Below are 18852 nucleotides of genomic sequence, written 5' to 3'. Positions count from 1 at the left end.
CCATCTTTCCCAACATCAGGGTCTTTTCCAGGGAGTCTTCTCTTCTCAAGAGGTGGCCAAAGTATTGGAGCCTCAGCTTCACGATCTGTCCTTCCAGTGAGCACTCAGGGCTGATTTCCTCGAGAATGGAGAGGTTTGATCTTCTTGCAGTCCATGGGACTCTCAAGAGTCTCCTCCAGCACCATAATTCAAAAGCGTCAATTCTTCGGCGATCAGCCTTCTTTATGGTCCAGCTCTCACTTCCATACATCACTACTGGGAAAACCATAGCTTTAACTATACGGACCTTTGTTGGCAAGGTGATGTCTCTGCTGGGACCATAGTCACCCTGAAAACAGTTGGTAACACTACGCCGTGAAGGACTGAGATCTTGCAGAGCCCACAAGGCCCCCTTGCTCAAGCAGCACATGTACAGGCCCATCTGCAGTTTGCCAATGGACATCTGAATGACCCAGAGGAGAAGTGGGTGAAAGTGTTGTGGTCAAATGAGACCAAAATCAAGCTCTTTGGCATCAACTCAACTCATCGTGTTTGGAGGAGGAGGAATGCTGCCTATGACCCCAAGAACACCATCCCCACCGTCAAACATGGAGGGCGACATATTATGCTTTGGGGGCGTTTTTCTGCTAAGGGGACAGGACACCTTCACCGCATCGAAGGGACGATGGATGGGTCCATGTATCGTCAAATCTTGGGTGAGCACCTCCTTCCCTCAGCCAGGGCATTGAAAATGGGTCGAGGATGGGCATTCCAGCATGACAATGACTCAAAACACATGGCCAAGGCAACAAAGGAGAGGCTCAAGAAGAAGCACATTAAGGTCTTGGAGTGGCCTAGCCAGTCTCCAGACCTTAATCCCATCAAAAATCTGTGGAAGGAGCTGAAGGTTTGAGTAGCTACACATCAGCCTCGAAATCTTACTGACTTGGAGAAGATCTGCAAAGAGGAGTAGGACAAAATACCTCCTGAGATGTGTGCAAACCTGGTGGCCACCTACAAGAAATGTCTGACCTCTGTAATTGCCAACAAGGGTTTTGCCACCAAGTCATCTTTTGCAAAGGGATCAAATACTTATTTCACTCATTATAATGCACATCAATCTCTGACTTTTGTCTTCTGGGGGTTTTCCCTGTTGTTATTCTGTTTCTCACAGCTACAGTAAACCTACCATTAAAATTATGGACTGGTCATTTCTTCGTCAGAGGGCAAACGGGCAAATTTAGCAGGGGATCAAATACTTTCCCCCCTCACTGTATGTTAGAGGCTCGTTTATATTTTGGGAATGATGCATGTTTTTATGTAGCTGCATTGTTTTCTACTTTCTGGATGCCCCACGATCATATTATAAAGTAGTTGTGTTCCGTGTTATAAATCAAGCACTGCTAGGATCATTTCTTTTTTGTTTTCCAATGTATTTCTTACCGATTAAATTTTTGGTGCAAGCAAATTTTTATTCTGAAAGTGTGGTGAAGAGAAAACGGTTTGAGAACCACTGGGCTAGGCGGACCCCTGCTTGAGAGCTTGGAGCTGCTAGCTGAAACAGACAAATCTGGGTCATATAGACAATATTCTGCTTCAATATAAGGCCAGATTCCTATGAAACACTGTTTTAATTAGATGCCTGAGGCCGGTGCTGACAGCACGCTCTGGTCTGGAGCATCCATGCAGCCCAGATTATTCTCCCGGCTGTTCTGGGGAGAAGCACGGTGTGAATTCCTCCTCCTGCTCACACAAAGGGATAATCCAGCAGCCATGGAACAGCCAGCCTGGAAACATAAATCAAAGCATCTCTGTTTGCTTATGTACCTTTTTGCTTTTCTGGCAAAGCTGGACTTGAAACCCCAGCAAACAGCAAGGTGAAACCCTCCAACTCACCCCCACACCCTGCATGCAATTCAGTGATCCTTCTGGGATGAACCTACCCTCCCTCTTCTAAACATTGTGCACTTGAAACGGCTGAATTTTGCGGGAGTGAGCCTCAGGCAGGCGGGAGTCAGTCTGCTGGAATAATGAGAACGAGTCAGGCTGTGAGCCTGTGCTATCCTGCCCAGTCCTCTTGTGCATTTCAATTCTCTGTGCACACATCTGAGGGAGCATCCTCACTCTGTCGCCTCTCCCTGCTCTCTTTCTTTCGTCCCCCCACCTCCCTCCTTTTCCACCAGCTCTTCTTCAGGAGCCGCAGAGCTAAGAAGCCAAACTCAGCAGCATGCTCCTGAGGCTGCTGTAGACAGAGCAGTGGTCAGGCTGGCCACCCTTCAAGCTCTCCGATGTACCGGGAGGCCGCAGTCTCTGTCGTCCAGGGCCTCAGCGAGCCGTGCCCACCCAGCGCCAGCCCAACCCAAGCAGCCTCTGCAGTGCGGACCGCTAAGAGACAGGTAGGAGCTGGGTGCTTGCGGTTGTGACAAGGTAGTTGCCTGGTGCGTCGGCCTTTGCGACAGGGCGGCAGACCTCTGGGTCATATGTAATCTCCTCAGCGGTGGCATTTGGGGATGTTGGCCTCTCACCAATTTCTGTGGGGCAGTGGGCCTGAATGGGTGGGTAAGGGAGGGGCGCACGGGCCTTCTTCAACTGTCACCCTCCATTACGATCACTTTAGTGGATTTCCTCTCAGGATGTTAATTGGTGTGTAGCCTCTCCAGGATGACTGAAGGAGAGAGAGAGAGAGAGAGAGAGAGAGAGATGCTCCTTTGCCAAGGACAGTCCTGCTCTTGCACAAATCCTCTCACACCTCTTCTTCAGAGCTGATGGCATACACGGCCCCAAATCATACTGATTTTCTGGGAAGTCTCTGTGGTGGTAGGTGAACCACAGGTTTTCAAAAAATAGCTAAAAAAAATAAGAGGAGTAGGATTAATACAGTACTAAAAAAACCCAGAATGACAGTGAGCTCTACAAGTTACAGACAGATTGTTTTTCCCCTGCCTGGCTGCTGCTGCTGCTGCTGCGATAAATGGGAGTGATTAGCAGCAGCAGCAGCAGCAGCATAGATTTGGCTTCTCCTCCCTCATTTCTCTTTTTTTAAATTGTTGAATGAAAGGCAAGTGGGCTGCAGAATCAGTGGCAGTTCACCAAGGGACAGAGACAGCTTGCAGATAAGAGGAAGTACAAGACTGACTGGAAGGTGCTGGTGAGGCTAAATCACAGAGCAGGCTGCTTCTTTAGTGCCTTAGATCATAGGTGACTGGCAAATGTTGCATGGATATCCATGGCCGAAAGAACCAAGACAGACACATTTCTTCCCGAAATCAGTGGCAGGGAAGAGACTGGCCACCAAACAGGCTGCATCTGTTCCTAATTTTACAGCTGCCTCACATGCAGGGTTGCTAATTTTGAATTACAGGGTTCTTGTGTCTTTAAGAGTGGGTGACAAGCAGGAATTCAGCAAGGTAAATTTCCCCCACCACTTCCATCTTCATGCTGGGAAAAGCTTCACTGGCTGAATTTCCAGTATTCATGTTGCAACTGTTAAAAAAGCAATTGAGCAAACCTGTTCATCCTCATAATCGAGACTCCTGCTCTTTGAAAACAACAAGGACAACAAGTACAACCCTCTCTCGGTAACGGGCAGCTCACATCCAAATACTGTAGTGTAATCAAGAAATGGATCCCAAAGGCATCTTTTGCCCATGAAGAGATGGGACTATGCTGGGCGCCTGAGATCTCCATGACTGTCAGTGAATTCCCTGAGATAAAGTAAACGGGAGACAAACACTTCATCTCTTACGTAAGAGTATTAGAGGAGCCCGTCTTGCCCAGCATCCTGCATGCAGGGGATGAGTACAGTGTTGCTCTCCTGCTTGAGGTATATGCATACTGCATCTGATACTGGAGGTAATAGAGCCAACATGACTGGCAGCCATCAAAGTCTTATACTGGATAGAAGTGCTGGCGTTGACCTATAAAGCTTTAAATGGTTCAGGACTGCAATACCCCAAGGATCCCCTCTCCCCATACAGACTGCAGTCATCACCTGAGGCCCTTCTGTGTGTGCCGCCTCCATGAGAGGTCTGGAGGGGGGGCAACCCAAGAACGGCCCTTTTCTATAGTGGCTCCCCTTTTGTGGAATGCTCTCCCCAGGGAGACTGCCCTGGCGCCTTCACCAGGCAAAAACATCCCTCTTCTCCCATAATTAAGCAATTTTAAACTGGGGTGGGGGTATTGTTTTTGTTTGTTACTATATTATATATATTTGTGGTTTTAGATTGTAAACCGCCTTTGTTCCTCAGATGAAGGGTGGTATAGAAATTGAATAAATAAATAAATAAATAAATAAATAAATAAATAAATAAATAAAATTGAATATGTCCAGGTCCCCTTTTGAAGCTGTTCAATTTGTTGGCCGCTTCTATGGCAACCATCTTGTGATAGCTAATGCCATATTGAGGCCGGGAGTGGGGGAAACTGACCTGGGTCATTTCCTCCAGCCCATGGGTAAGGTCTGGCAGATGGAGGGGGGTCCTACTTGACATCACAATTTTGTCAAGGTACCCATTTTCAGATCCACTGTGTGGATGGAAACCCCAATAATCATGCCCTGACAACCAGCTGATTTTAGGGCTTCAGAGCACATGGCACTGCGCAAACTCCAACTATCTGTTGACGATCAGCTGGCTGGTGGTGCCTGCAACCTGCGTTTGGCCCCTCTATGTCTTTATCCGCCCCACAGCTGACTTCATGTATACTTTTGGGTATAGAGCAGGTGACCATGCCTTGGCCAAAACAGTCTTGCAAACCAAACTTTAGGTATCTGATGAAGACTCTCTCTCTCTCTCTCTCTCATTATTAATAATATTTTTTCTCCATTGTGGCTCTTTTGTACACCACTTAGAAACCATAGTGTAACGCAGTATATAAATTATTGAAATAAAGTAATAATAATGAATACAGTACATATTCCTTGCCGTTGGCTTAGCCACGGGGGGTGGGAAGGAGCAAATCCCTTCCAACTCTGCAGTTCTATAATCTTATGATTCCATTCCTTTTGTCTGTCCTGAATCTTCCACCGTTCAGTTTTGCTGGATGACTCCAGGCTCTTAGATGATGAGAGGAAGAGAAGCCCCTCTCTGCCCTCTTCCCCCATGCCCTGCGTAATTCCACACACCTTTCTCATGCTCCTACTTAAACATTCTTTTCCAAAACAATGGACCCTTTACTCCTCGGGGCACTGCTCCACCCCCTTGTTCTGATCGCCCTTTTCTGCACTTTTTCTAGCTGTACAATATCCTTTTTGAGACAACAATTTGTAACAGCATTATGATCCTGGCGGATTTTATTTTCAGTTCCTTTCCTAAGAATCCCTAGCCTGGACTTCTCTTTTAAAGAGAATTTTAAAGTGGCCACTAGCTCTTGTGGGAGTGAAATCCATAGTGTCACTATACAGTGTGTGGATACATGCTTTCTTTTGTCTCTCCTGAATCTTCCAGCATTCAGCTTCACTGTATGCTCCTGAGTTCCAGAAATATCTCTCTGAAAATTCCCTATGTTGTAACCTTTTCTTGTAGAGGAGTCACTTTGCTCCTTTCATTATTTCGGTTGCCGTCCTCTGAGCCTTTTCCACCACTGTAATGTCCTCTTTGAGGTGAGGGGACCAGAACTGTACAGAGTTCTTTGATGTGTGGTCACATCATAGATTTTCATAATGGCATTATGATGGCTGGCAGTCTTAATTTTCAATTCCTTTCTTAATTATCCCTAGCATGGCATCTTAATTGAGCCATCCACTATGACCACAAGGTCTCATTCTTGGTCAGTCGTCACCAATTCAGACCCCATGAGAAATTAGGGCCACACACACACTAACCTGTTTATAGTACAAAAATGCATTTTATTAATCCAGAATCATTCTTGCTCATCTGCAACATGATGCTTTAAATCTAAATTGATTGAAAATCGTTCTGATGTGGTTACATGATAAACATTTGAAAATCCTCCCCTTGGTTAGGTTATCGATATTTTTCTCGTCCTGCCCCAGATGAATAAAGAAGGAAGTGTTAGAAGTTGCAATCTTGGTATACACCCACCCACAATTTCACCGGGCTGGTGTGGATGTGTGCACACACAGACACACACTTTGCCAGAGTTGCCTATATATGTTTTCATGTGCTTTCAAATGGATGCACTGTGGGGTAACACAGAATCAAGCTGCAATGAACTTGCGTTTTCAGAACAAATCCAGATTCTCAAGAAGTGCTTTCCAGGAGCAAAAACTATGCAATAGATCTAGATTGTGCATTGACTCCATAGAAATTCAGAAATATTTGGTCTCCATTGATCCTGTTATCAAATGTTATGTGTGCACAGTTTATAATTTTTTTATCCCCATTCACCTCACTTTACCCTTGCTTACATTGAATCACATTTACCATCTCCAGTTTGGAGAGATCCTTTGATTTGGTACCATCAACAAACTTCAATGCATTCAATATATTTGTTTTAATTGTGCTATTTCCCTTCCAGTTTGCATTTATTTTTTAATCTTGATTTGCAAACTTTCATGAATGTTCCGGGTCATTTACTCCCCTTCAGTTCAGCTGCAGGCTTTTGTGTCATTTATTTGGTGCCTGCAAGAAATGGCACCGACTTCAATTATTTGCTTTCATTCCATTGTTTTGTTTTTCGTTAGATTTGTGAAAACTTCTATTTAAGCCCCTCCCTCCCACTCTTGATGGATGTGTGGTGTGCATGTGGTGGTTGCTTTTATTCATTTCCATTTCCTCACCCCCTGCTCACTTTTAGCTTTCTTGTTCAAAATTTCAATATGAGTATGAAAATGAGAGTACCCCTAAACATATTTTAGTAAAAAAACCACTGGGTATTGTGCATTGTCTTAAAATAAGGTGCAAACATTATGAAATCAGCTGTGGGGCAGAACCCAGCAATTTTTGGTGGATCTAGGCTTGAGCCTCATGAGTTTGGGTCGTTCAGTACAAAAACTGTTCATTAATCCATTCAGGTTTTTTATTATTTAAATGGCTGGAGGGAACAACCTTGCACTCCCTTCCTTCCTTCCTTCCTTCCTTCCTTCCTTCCTTCCTTCCTTCCTTCCTTCCTTCCTTCCTTCCAATGGCAGCATCTAAATAGTGCATTTATGACTGCAGCTTAAGGACTTCCAGTAGGTTGTGAGCTTAAGAAATGTCTGTTCTTTGGTTATACCCCCCCCCCCCCCCCGCGCGAGTTTAAGATCTTACAGATGTTTCGCAACAAGCTCCATTTTTCTCCCAAGGAGGGTGCATTACAGACATTGATGTATTGACAGCCGCAGCAGCAACATGAGTCTGGCAAGCTGTGGGAAGAGGTTAATGTTATTGTACTTGACAGCTGAAAGTCAGGCTCTGCCTCTGCCCTGCGCTTGCTCTGGTCCACTCACATTCCCTTCTCTCCAAGCAAACCCATCAACACATTTGTCCCCATGAAGCTTAGCTACTCTCCTTGAACGGGGCACCCCCAATTCTCAAAGGGGAATGCACTGAAAAGGTGGAGGGGTGACAACTTTTAGCTTTTCCATTTATCATCTTCACTGCTGCTACTAACTGCTTCTCAGATGGGGAAGACCTGGATTTGAGATCCAGGTTTTGCCGCTGGGGAAAGCTGAGGATCAAGCTACATGTCATGTGCAGCTTGCAGGGACATCTCCTGTTCTTCTTCCATTCAGGGGTGAGAACGTAGCTATTTGCCGAATACTGCATTTTAAGAATATTTAGACCAGGGTGGTCCAACTTCTCATACCAAGTGGGCTGCAAGAGGACTTTGACACAGAGCCCACGGGCTCCACCCTGCCTTGTCACGCGGGAGGGGGAGTGAGGCCAACATTTGATGCCTCCCCCCCCCCCAGCTTGTATTCAAAATTCACCAGGCGCATTTTGTACCTAGCTATGAGCCACTTGCGACCAAATGAATCTTTATTCAACATTCAACACATATTTACACAACAATATTGCCATATTACAGTTTATTGCCATATTACACAAAAAAAGAAAAATACAATGAAAAATAAAGAAGAAAATAAAAATAAAGAATGAAAACAAGAAGGATAAATTAAATTTCTGATTATTCTCAAGAAACAGAATCTCATTTGTTATTTTTACACAGTATCATATTATTATAATACTTTGCTTCCTTAATTTCATTCAAAGAGATATTTTTGGGTTTATTATCTGGACATTACAAGAGTTAGGAGGTTTTTGCTATCATAATAGGTTTTCAGATATTCTTTAAATACTATCCATTCTTTATTCACCTTCTGCACTGAGTACCCTCTAACTCTCCCCGTCATTATTGCCAATTGGATGTATTCTGTCATTTTAACCTGCCATTCTAACTTTGTAGGTGTAATTTCACTCTTCCAATTCGTTGCAGCCAGAATCCTGGCAGCAGATGTTGTGTACATAAAAAGTGGTCTTGCTTCTTTATTTCATTTGACGTTATCCCTAATAGAAAGGCGCCCGGTCTTTTTGTGAATGGGAATTTGAATATCTTTTTTAATTCATTGTATACAATATCCCGAATATCTTTAATTTTTTCACATTCCCACCACATATGCATATATGAACCTCTCCCCTTTTTACATCTCCAACAAATTTCAGATCTATTCTTACACAGTTTGGCTGGGGTGAGGTGCCACCGGTAGAGCATTTCCGTAACATTTTCTCTTAGATTTATAACACACTGTAAATCTATCGCCTTTTACTTTAAATTTATCTCTTAAAGAATTTTTTTAAATATTTGGATGACATTCAAGCCTAGTGTCAAAAATGCTTGTGTTATTAAAAGCTCTCCCATAGAAGCTTCCTCATCACATCTGCGAGGATAAGCAGCTCCCCACCCTAGGAAAGCTCCGTGGTCATTTGAGCAGGAATTTTCCATAACCCTCTCCTCTTGCCTCAAAAGAGGCTTTTTAAAATATTGGCCCTTGCGAAATGCAATTCTCTTTATTGTCCATTTAATCACATTTGCCACAGTGCCTGTATCAACACATGGGCACTGTTTTGTTCCTGATTTAATGCAACCCTGACCTGGGAAAACATAAAAGGGGAAATATTAGTCCATAATCATAGCTGGGCTTCCCAGTGGGCGACCTGCTGCATTAACAACCTGCTGGCAGGGAGTCAAAGCAATCAGGCGATGGACACCATGACCCAACAGAGTTCTTCAAATATAAATAATTTTGCTTATTAAACTTTTAAAAAATATGTTTTAAATTACCTTTTGGAATCAGCACATAAAATTCAGCCTCCACCCAACCTGTGTCTCCCTGACTGCTGAAGCCCAGTTCTCAGGGCCAAAGTAGATGCTGTTTGGGAGATCTGTGATCAGCTCTTCCAACATCTATTCTGCCTTTGAAAGCAGCCAGTGAGGGACGAAGGTTTGGGATGGGAGCCATGGCATTGGAGCAGTGGGGTTCATGGCATTTCTCCAGTTTCAGTCCCCATCACCTGCTGCTTTTTGCCATGGCTCTCCATGGGTGGGAAAGAGGTGGGCATCTGCAGCTAACAGCTCTTTGGGGAGACTGTTAAATCAAGGAAATGGCATGGAGGGAAAGGATTAAGCACCATTTCCCCACTGTTGCAACCCTGGTTTTAATCTCCCCCTGGTTGCTTTCAGGCACATACATGTCGTCTCTGATTTTGCCCTCAGTGAGGCAGGACAAGAAAGAAGATTCCACCTAAACATTAGGAAGAACTTCCTGACAGTAAGAGCTGTTCGACAGTGGAATTTGCTGCCAAGGAGTGTGGTGGAGTCTCCTTTTTTGGAGGTCTTTAAGCAGAGGCTTGACAACCATATGTCAGGAGTGCTCTTATGGTGTTTCCTGCTTGGCAGGGGGTTGGACTCGATGGCCCTTGTGGTCTCTTCCAACTCTATGATTCTATGATATGTGTATGCTTCGGCTGTGCCACCTTGGACCATAAGAGGGGGCTCATAGGACTGAATACCTGTCCAGCTACACACCAATTTCCTACATATTGTGGGTTATGTGTGGGGTTTTTGTATACTTATGCAGTCATGTGATCTTTCACTTTTCATCTGAAGTGATATAGCCCAAACTCAGGGTTATCATCATAGTGGGAAGTAGGCCTAAGCCTATGCCCACTTGCCCCAACTTCATCCCTTTCTACCCATAAGCCATGTGTGAGGCTTCTCCCAATACTCTCCTTCCCTCAGAATCCAGTCATGTACAAACAAGGAGTTGGAAGGGGACCACTTGTACTACTGTATTGTGCTGTATGTGTGCTTCCCTTGGGAACGGTCCTGTCAGGAGCGAGCCAGCAGTAAATCACACCATGCAAGTTGAAGTTAACTCTTTATTAGCAAAAAACACTATCAACACAGGAGTGTCAGACCTAATGATCACAGTCAATATATATAAAAAAATAAAATAAAAATTGTCCAGTAGCACCTTAGAGACCAACTAAGTTTATTCTTGGTATAAGCTTTCATGTGCATGCACACTTCTTCAGATACCAGCATGCACACGAAAGCTTACACCAAGAACAGATTATCTCTGGTCTGCAGGCCCACAAGGCCGTTTTAGGGAAGCCATGCCCACCCAACTTATACCTGGTGTCAGATGAGGGGCTTCAAAGGAACAATTTAGGAGCTTAAAGTGAACACCTTTCAGAGCTTTTATGTGACCGAGGTTTTGTGCAGGGCTGACACTGAACTTCATTCGCTCCCAACCTAAGACCAACACCCTCTCAACCTGTTGTTTGCCGCTGTCGCTGCAGCCAGTCACTGACATCACCACCAACAGTTATGTTATAGCAGTAGGTGGTGGTGCTTAGCTCTGACCTATGGTGGGTTCACCATGTTAAATTACCAAAAATGCAATGACCAACCAAACATTGGGCTGGGGACTGCATTTTGGGTAGACATGGCAGGTGTCTGGGTCAGTTCCCATTCAAAAGCACAGCCATACCCATCACTAAAAGACATCTGGTGGCCTGGGGGTGTGTGAGGAGAGTGACTGGTGGTCAGTTGGTGAGGGATCCTGCTGAATCCCTTGGCAGGTGCCCAGTCTTGAAGCCACCCCTGACGCCAACTCCGGTTTTATGATAGCATTTTATCTCATTCTATGGCTCTGCTGTGCCTTATTTTATTGTGTTTCATGATGATTCATTGTTTTAAAATTGTGGCCTTTATCATCTTACATTTAGCTGTTCTGAGTGCACTGCTGAAGCATAGCCTATAAGCATTCTGAATAAATAAAACAATACTTATATAAATATATCAGTTTGGTAGGCAGCTTATCTCTGATGCCAGCCTTGAGACTCAACTTTTGCTGCCATTGGGATCAACAATGGAAAAGGGTTGGGGGGAAAGAATAGCATGACAAAAGATCTGAACATTTTTGAGAGTGGGGACTGGAAAAAAGGCAGTCATAGCATTTGGAGGGCAAGATATACTCATACCTGAATATATTTACAATTATGCTATATAAAATTGTTTGGTTGCCATTTGCCACAAGGCAGATCCCTGGAAGTGCATCACCTGAGATTCCCGGTGCTCAGGAGCCAGGGATTCAGCCCCCTGCATGGATTCCTCTCTCTCCTCAGCATAAATTATGAAAAGGAAACAAAGGAGTGCATATTTGCTGGATGTATATAATACATATGAGTGAAAGCATTCATATTTTCTTGATGGAAGATTAGATTTCCAGAGCACAGAATGTTGATTGGCACCAAGTGTATCCGGCCCTGATTCTTTGGGTGCTTCTAGCTGACCCATTTATTGAGCATTTATTCTGATTTGTCTGTAGCATACTCTCCAACGTTCATCAGATGGAAGTAGGGACATTCTATTCTACATCAGTATCACTGCTTGAACATTTCCTCCTGGTCAAGTACAAAAGTTATTGGAGGAAACACACAAAACTGCAGGATTTAAGCTAAGGTTACCAGATTTTTTTCAATGAATCCGGGGACACTTTTCAACTTCAGTCGAATTCAGTGGCTTTTGTCAGGGGACTGATTTGTAAATCTGGGGAATGTCCCCAAGAAACGGGGACATCTGGTAACCTTCCTTTAAGCACAGAATAGAGGGGGAAAGAAAACTCCAAATACAGCTAACTGTGTGTGTGGAGGTTGTGTGATATGCATTGGTGAGTATTTTGGAAGCATGGTAACTTTGAACAACCATTATTGTTGTGACATGGGGTATCCCAGTGCTTATTTCAGGGTCCAGGGACATATAAACATTTGAGTTTGAGTTTTTTTGCGTGTTCAGACCCAGAGACCTTCCCCCCTAAATACATTCACACTTGACTTAAATTTTAGCTTGGTTTTTTGGCAGAATTTAGGCCACAACTTAATTGATTACAGAAAGTGACTGGTTGCATAGGCTCTGGTTCGACTAGCTCCCTGCCACGCAGGTAGCGCTGACCGAGGGTTCCAGCATAGTTCAGCCAAGGGTGAATACCTGGATAAGTGGAAAGCCGGGAATGGGCTAACTCCACCACCCAAATGTCCCCCTGGACTCAGGCACAGGCACATCGGGGGATGACCAAACCATCGAGTCCCTGGATTCCTTTAACAGAATACCCTTCACATAGGGATGGCGAGAGTGTTCTCCCATCCCTATCACATGAACCAGAGCCTATCCACAACCTTACAAGTTGTGACGATTTGCTGCACGGCAGGCGAAACCCGAATGGCATCAGCCAATCAGCCAAGTGGGGAAAATTCCTGCTGTGCCCCTGTCCCAATGACAGACGACACATGACGGCATAGCAAGGTCAAGCGCACAAGCCCTAGAAGTAGGGAGAGGTGGGTGGGTGTTCCGAATGAATGCGCCGAAAGAGGAAGCTCTGGGTCACGTGCATGCGTATATATAGGTCCGTTTGGACTGTGCCCCATTGGTCAGATGGAACCCAACATCGAGGGACCTACCAATTGGGTGGCTGACTAATATTACCCACCCACAACACAGGGGATCGGTCTCCAGGTCTCACCGCAACACGTGCTCTCTTTTAGGGAGGACACGATTTAATGTTTCAAACTTCTGAGCAAATTAGGAATGTGTAAACAGCCGCAGGTGAATTCTGGATGGATCAGCTACATAGGCACCCCCCACCTCCCCGGCACCCCCTGCCTCAGCTGCTTTGGGAGTCCCCTTCACCCAAATGCACAAAACAGGATTTCAGAAGGCACTATCAATTCAGCTCATGAGAAAGATCAATGCTTTCCCCCCATCCACATGAGAAGTCAGGCAGGAAGGGGCTTTGGAGGGAGGCATTATTGCTTCGGAGGACCCCTCCCCATCTCCCCAAATCCCTTTCCTCTCTAGTAATCTAGTCCAGCTCTCTCTGCATCTCTCTCAAAGCAGGAGCCAAAGAGGAAATGGCCACGACACATACACAGGTGGCGGCAGCTCAGTGACACTTCAGGTTCCCAAACGAAACTGGCAATAAAAGGCAAGGCAGCAATGCAAAGAAACTGGGCAGGGACCTAAGAGGTTTAGATGCAGAGCAGACCCTCCTTGTCCTGTGTGATGCTGCTGAGCAGTTTGTAAGAGCAGGCAAATGAGAACCCAAAGTAGGTTGCTGCTTCTCTCTTTCCTTGGCCAGGAGATGGAAGGAGCAATGGATGAAAAGGTGGAAAAAGATTTTGGGTTTTTTGGGGTGGAGGGAAACTTGCAATTGGGAATTTGGGATTCTGCATGACAAATAGAGAAGCCGCGATGGCTTAAGGGTTTGTGTGAGGGTCTCCACATTTTCATTGCAATTGGAGACTATGTTGCGGGCAGGTTAGAGGACATGGTGTTGAAGCAAGTCTTATTCCACAGTTTCCAGCACATATTTCTGCTGCTTTTCTTATCGCAGAAAAACAAGACAGTCCTCCTGAAGGTTTTCTGGGGGAAGCAGAGATAGATGACTCTGGGCCCTTCTTCCACACAATCTGTTGGCTGAGAATTCCTCATGGAAAATAGTAAGAGTTTGGAGGCACCTTTGGTCACACTCTGAAAAGCTTTGCTGCTGGGTTTATACCAGTTGTATTTACTTGTTGTAATTTTGTTTGTTTTCATCCTTGGACGCTGCCTATGAAAAAAAAAGGTTATAAGGGCAGCCAGTTTATAAAGTGTATATACATATAAACAAAGGCAAATAAACAAGAAGAATTGGCACAGAGAGCCAATGTGAAGTAGTGGAGAACCAGGAGATTATGAGGGAAAGGGGACCCCTGTGCTTAGCTAAAACACCATCACGGCAAGAACTTCATGACAATAAAAACTGGAGGAATGACGGCAAGAAGCAAGGATGTGCTGGTGTTTTTCTGCACTAGAGAAATAAAAGGTGACTAGCAGATAGAATTCCACAAAAACTGGCCAGAATAATCCCTCATTAGGAGACTCTCTGACACAGCAGCATCTGGCTTCCCCACATTGGCTATTTAATTTGACAACATTGGCTGCTTAATGCTCATTCATTACATATCCTCAGACATTTCTCCGATGAAAATAGGGACACCCTAAGAAAAAGTGGGACATTCCGGGATCAAATCAGAAATCTGGACGGCACCTCTAAATAGGGATGTCCCTGAAAAATAGGGACACTTGGAGGGTCTGAGCCAATGTCATCTCCCTGAAAACAAACCAGAATGAATGCTCAATAAAGAGGTCATCTGGAAGCACCCTAAGGAGTCCGGTGCATGGACAGAACCGGCCTGCCACATCTCCGCCCCCTGCTTTGAAAGAGGATATACAAAGAGCTATCAGGCTTTCCCAGGCTTCAGCTTCACTTAGTGTATATATGGCCAGGAACGCTGTAAGCTGCCAAACTGAGAAATATTGAATCCTTTCCCTCCAATAATGTGGGTTTACTGCTGCAAAAACAGCTGCTTAAGGCTGTGACAAACAGAGCAACTTGACAATAGCTATTTTACTAGAGGCAAAGAAGGTTATGATGATGTCTTTTGGCAGATTGACTACATGACACAAGTGATTCAAATGCCCTTCATCAGTTATAAATGGGAAAAGCAAAGCTAAGACTCTTACATCAGCTAGGATGGAGAAAGCAGATTGAAAACAAAAATTGGTGCTACAAGGGATGTGAAAGAAGCAATTGCTCTAAGCTGCAGCAGAAGCCCCTTTAACTTGGGGCGAAGACAAAATTGTACCAGCAGGGCACCAAAGGCTTTTGGATACTACCTTTTCACTGACCTTACAGCTCATAGTTTCTTTTTCCAGTTCTTGGGCTAACAAACTGGTTCTGCAGTCTTGAATAGGTTATCTAAACAACTTGATTGTAAAGGAATAGCGAAACACGATAAACCAGGAATGTTGCTATGATTTACTGCACTCTTTAGGAGCTAGTTTCATGGACATCGAAGAAGTCACAATAATTAATCTGTGGATGAATATCATAGCAGCAGAGACCGAGGCTCTTTCAAATGACCTGTTTATTTAGTATTCATCCAGATTTGTTTGCACCAAAATTGCATGAAGTTAAACAGTATTGCTGTTTATTAAGCGTTCATTCTGATTTGCATATGCAGAGTTTATATTAACCTACACCAGTGCATTTTGCCTTCACTTTTCTTATCACAAAAATATGTGGTGGTTTTTTTCTGTTTTGGAAGTGGATTTGCACCCTATTAACATTTCAGGTGGGGAAATCAGGGCCCCCCCCATCCCACTGACCCTGCCGCTCGCCTGCCTGCCCCCTCCCTGCCACTGTCCCCTGCCTTGCCCCCTTTCATCTTTCTCCGTGGCCTCCTCCTACGCAGCCTCAGGAGAGGGGACACCAGCCTGCATGGCCTCCACTGCCCCTGCCAGAGCTGTTCTTCTGGAAGCTTCTGGAAGTTCTGCCAAGGAAGCAGGAAGGAGTGTGCATAGGGTCTTCCATCTTTTGATCCTGTGCTCTTGTGTGAGCCATTTGGCCCAGGCCACAGCAGTGGTGTAGGTGGGGGGTTCAGGAGGGGCAGATCACCCTGGGAAGCACTGGGCTTGCAGGGCAGCTGAGCCGCCATGTTCCTCCCGGGCGCCCCCTCAAGAGACTTACAACTTGGGAACACTGTTCATTTCCCAAACACGGGCTTCCAGCTGTATTTGCACTATAATTCCCATAATTCCTGAGGACTGGTCCTACTAGTTGGAGATGATGGGAAGTGGGGAACTTTGGAAGCAACTTGGAAGGGGAATTTTTAAAGGTCTAAGAGGCTATATTTCCACACTTTACTTTGCTGCATTGTTCATGATTTTAGGTTTCTGCTGTGGTTCTCTCACCAATGAGTTCTTGCCTCAAACCTGGATCTTTCCATCCAGGGAATTCTCCGTCTATTATTATACCTAGTATTTTCTTCTTAACCAAAATACAAACCAATAAACCAACAGTATGTCCAAAAAACACTGTTCATTGGACAGTTTAAAATCTATTTGTCATGTAGACAGGTGGCAGAGAAAGTCAGAGGAATAAACAGGTTACAGACAGATGTAAGGAAGCTGTGGGCCAGCTAGGGAAAGCCTAAAAGTAAACTATTACCCAGGCCTGACCTAGTGAGGGTATGTATAACTAGGTCTTGTCAGGCTGAAGCAATGGCCTGCCTGGGGGTGGAACCATTCTGAAGCCAATAGTACCCGTATGGTCCTTCACTGGGCAACCTTGAATGGTTTCACAAGAGCCAGAAGATCTCGGTCAAGCTGTGGCTGACCCTGATGTTTGGCAAGGTGTCAATACAGGAATCCCGGATGTTTGCCTTTGCCTGATCAAGTATCCTCCTGCTTGCTGCACTCCAAATCCTGGCAACAGTTCTGGCTTTTGAAATTAACCCCAGGGACCCTGGCCAAGAGGACATCTGCTGCAGGGCTGCTCCTGAGTGTGACTATCCTTGGACCGAAGTTCACCACTCATTTATCGCCCAATAAATATGTGACCACCAAGCTGAGACGGTGAGAAGCCCCAGGTGACTTCTGTTGGGCATGGGCTACAGCTAGGGAAATCCCTTCATTGCACAGGGTGGCATGTGATGGCCTTCAAAGCTCCTTCCACCTCTAGAGGAAAAGAGCGTGAGAGGAAGTGAGACAGAGGTGTGCCTGAGCTGGCAGGAGATCTGGACTGATGATGGGAGTCAGGTGAGAGGAAGCATAAGAAAGTGTGAGATCACACCCAGGCTGATGAACTGAGGAGGAACTCACACATTTCTATTTAGTTGACTCTGAATCACATTTTTTATTTTTAAAAAATGGCTGTGTATTTATCACACGAGTGCTCCCAATAAGAAACCCCCCTTGCTGTTTAATAGATGCAATTTGACTTCACTGGCACTGGCGCTCTTTAATGAAACTCGCTGATGTTATTTTCCTCAACCCCACTCCACCAGCTGCCTTGCACAGAAACCTCCATGGATTTACCATCCTATCCTAAACCCACCAAGGACTTATTTAAATACTTATTTAAATACAGGCTAGTGCTTTCTTCTAACTGCTGAAGCAAGGACCAAATGGATGTTTACGGGGGGGACGGGACTCCCATCTGAATCCTCCCAGCAAACGTTTTATCAGACATTTACTGCGTACCCTGAGTGGTGGATTACTTTAATTTAGTAGAAGCAAAGGGATTTGAATGCCATCAGGTTAACAAGGAGGAGCAGGATGAAGGAGGATGCTTCGAAATGCTCTGATCAGGTGGGCACTTCTCAAATCCTACCAATGGAAATGTTGTGAGCCAGCTCTGCAGTGCTAGCCAAACCTCAAGCCTGCTCAGTTAGGCTGCTTTAGTGTTTACTGGATGTGATATGCAGAGAGGTTTCAGCAGAACCGTTGCTTAGGGAAATAGGGGGAGGGGGAGGCAGGGAGGTGTGTCGCTGTCTGTGGGTTTTGCTCCCAGCTTAAGAGATTGCTCTCTTCTCTCCATAGAGCCTCTCTGACCACACAATTGGCAAAGACCTCCAGAGCACGAGGACAGGGCAAAGGCAGTGAGTATCTTTGCTTGGTCTCTGGGGTTGTCTGTCTGGGGTGCACGGTCCATGTTGAATGTGTCTGCTCTCTCCTGAATGTCTGTATTTGATGGGCATTCTTACTGTCATTGCCCCCCTCCACCACCTTTTTTAGACAGACATTTCTGTTCTTCCGTTTTGTCCTTTGCTGTTTTCCCCCCATCCAAATATATTAAACGATGCCTTTGGTGATGGTGCAATAACCTCTTGTCCAAGTTGGGTGTCACATAATGGGGAGACTTCCCCCACCCCTTCCCCCACCTGAGACCTCGAAATCTGCACCTGGGTGCACTTGAAAGGGTTGCCTTTGCAGCTGCTCCCTTTATTGCAAAGGGAAAAGGAGATTCCTTCTTGGGGGAAAGCAAATGCCTAATAGATGGGACCACCCAGGTGGTTTCCCCTACAAAATAAACAACCTCTTTTTATAAAACAACAACCACCCTTTGTGCCATCCCTGTTGTTGTTAAGAATAGCGGTGGAATGGGACAGATGGGAGACTTTGCCGCAAATGCTTTTGCCTGTTACTGTGAAATCATGAATAGACTAAAACCCTTTTGGAATCCAGGAGGAGCGGAAGAGAATTTAAAACAGACCCTGGAGCTGTTTCCCCTGTGCCCTGACCGACAGGAGGTGCCTTGGCGGATAGGATGGAGGGGAGTGGGCCAGGTCAGATGCACCCAAAATGAGGTCAAATAACTCCAGGACAAAACTTTGATGTGCTTGCAGGTTTATGGTTGTCTGAAAGCTGCTCTATTCTCCGCCCACCACCCTGTCCCAAGATTTTGCAGCACAGGGAAGGTCAAATTATTGGTCAGCCACAGAGGCCTGTGCATGCGCAAAGAGAGGGAGGAACAGAAGACCCAGTTTCTCACATGGGCAGCTCTAGCCAGGGGAACTCAGGGAAAGCATCCTCACGTGCTGCAGCCTC

The 18852-nt window shown here is 45.3% G+C and overlaps 1 protein-coding gene across 3 annotated transcripts in view; it reads left to right on the top strand.

The window, feature by feature from the left end:
- The first annotated feature begins 2143 nt into the window (after positions 1–2143).
- RGS8 (regulator of G protein signaling 8) overlaps positions 2144–18852 on the top strand; it is a 41149-nt gene continuing 24440 nt past the window's right edge. For 2 of the 3 annotated variants that reach the window (XM_083446553.1, XM_083446552.1), the window contains exons 1-2: positions 2144–2375; positions 17845–17903. In XM_083446553.1, the coding sequence (XP_083302679.1) occupies positions 2268–2375; positions 17845–17903 (167 nt within the window). In that variant the 5' untranslated portion in view covers positions 2144–2267. Of the gene's footprint in view, positions 2376–17270; positions 17614–17844; positions 17904–18852 lie in introns of those variants that run through there. The other variant, XM_083446554.1, reaches the window with a different exon arrangement.

The sequence above is a fragment of the Podarcis tiliguerta genome (assembly GCF_965153285.1).
Source record: "Podarcis tiliguerta genome assembly, chromosome: 6".
NCBI classification, from domain to species: domain Eukaryota; kingdom Metazoa; phylum Chordata; class Lepidosauria; order Squamata; family Lacertidae; genus Podarcis; species Podarcis tiliguerta.
The sequence above is the reverse complement of the archived record's forward strand: the minus strand, read 5'-3'. Positions and strand labels throughout refer to the sequence as shown.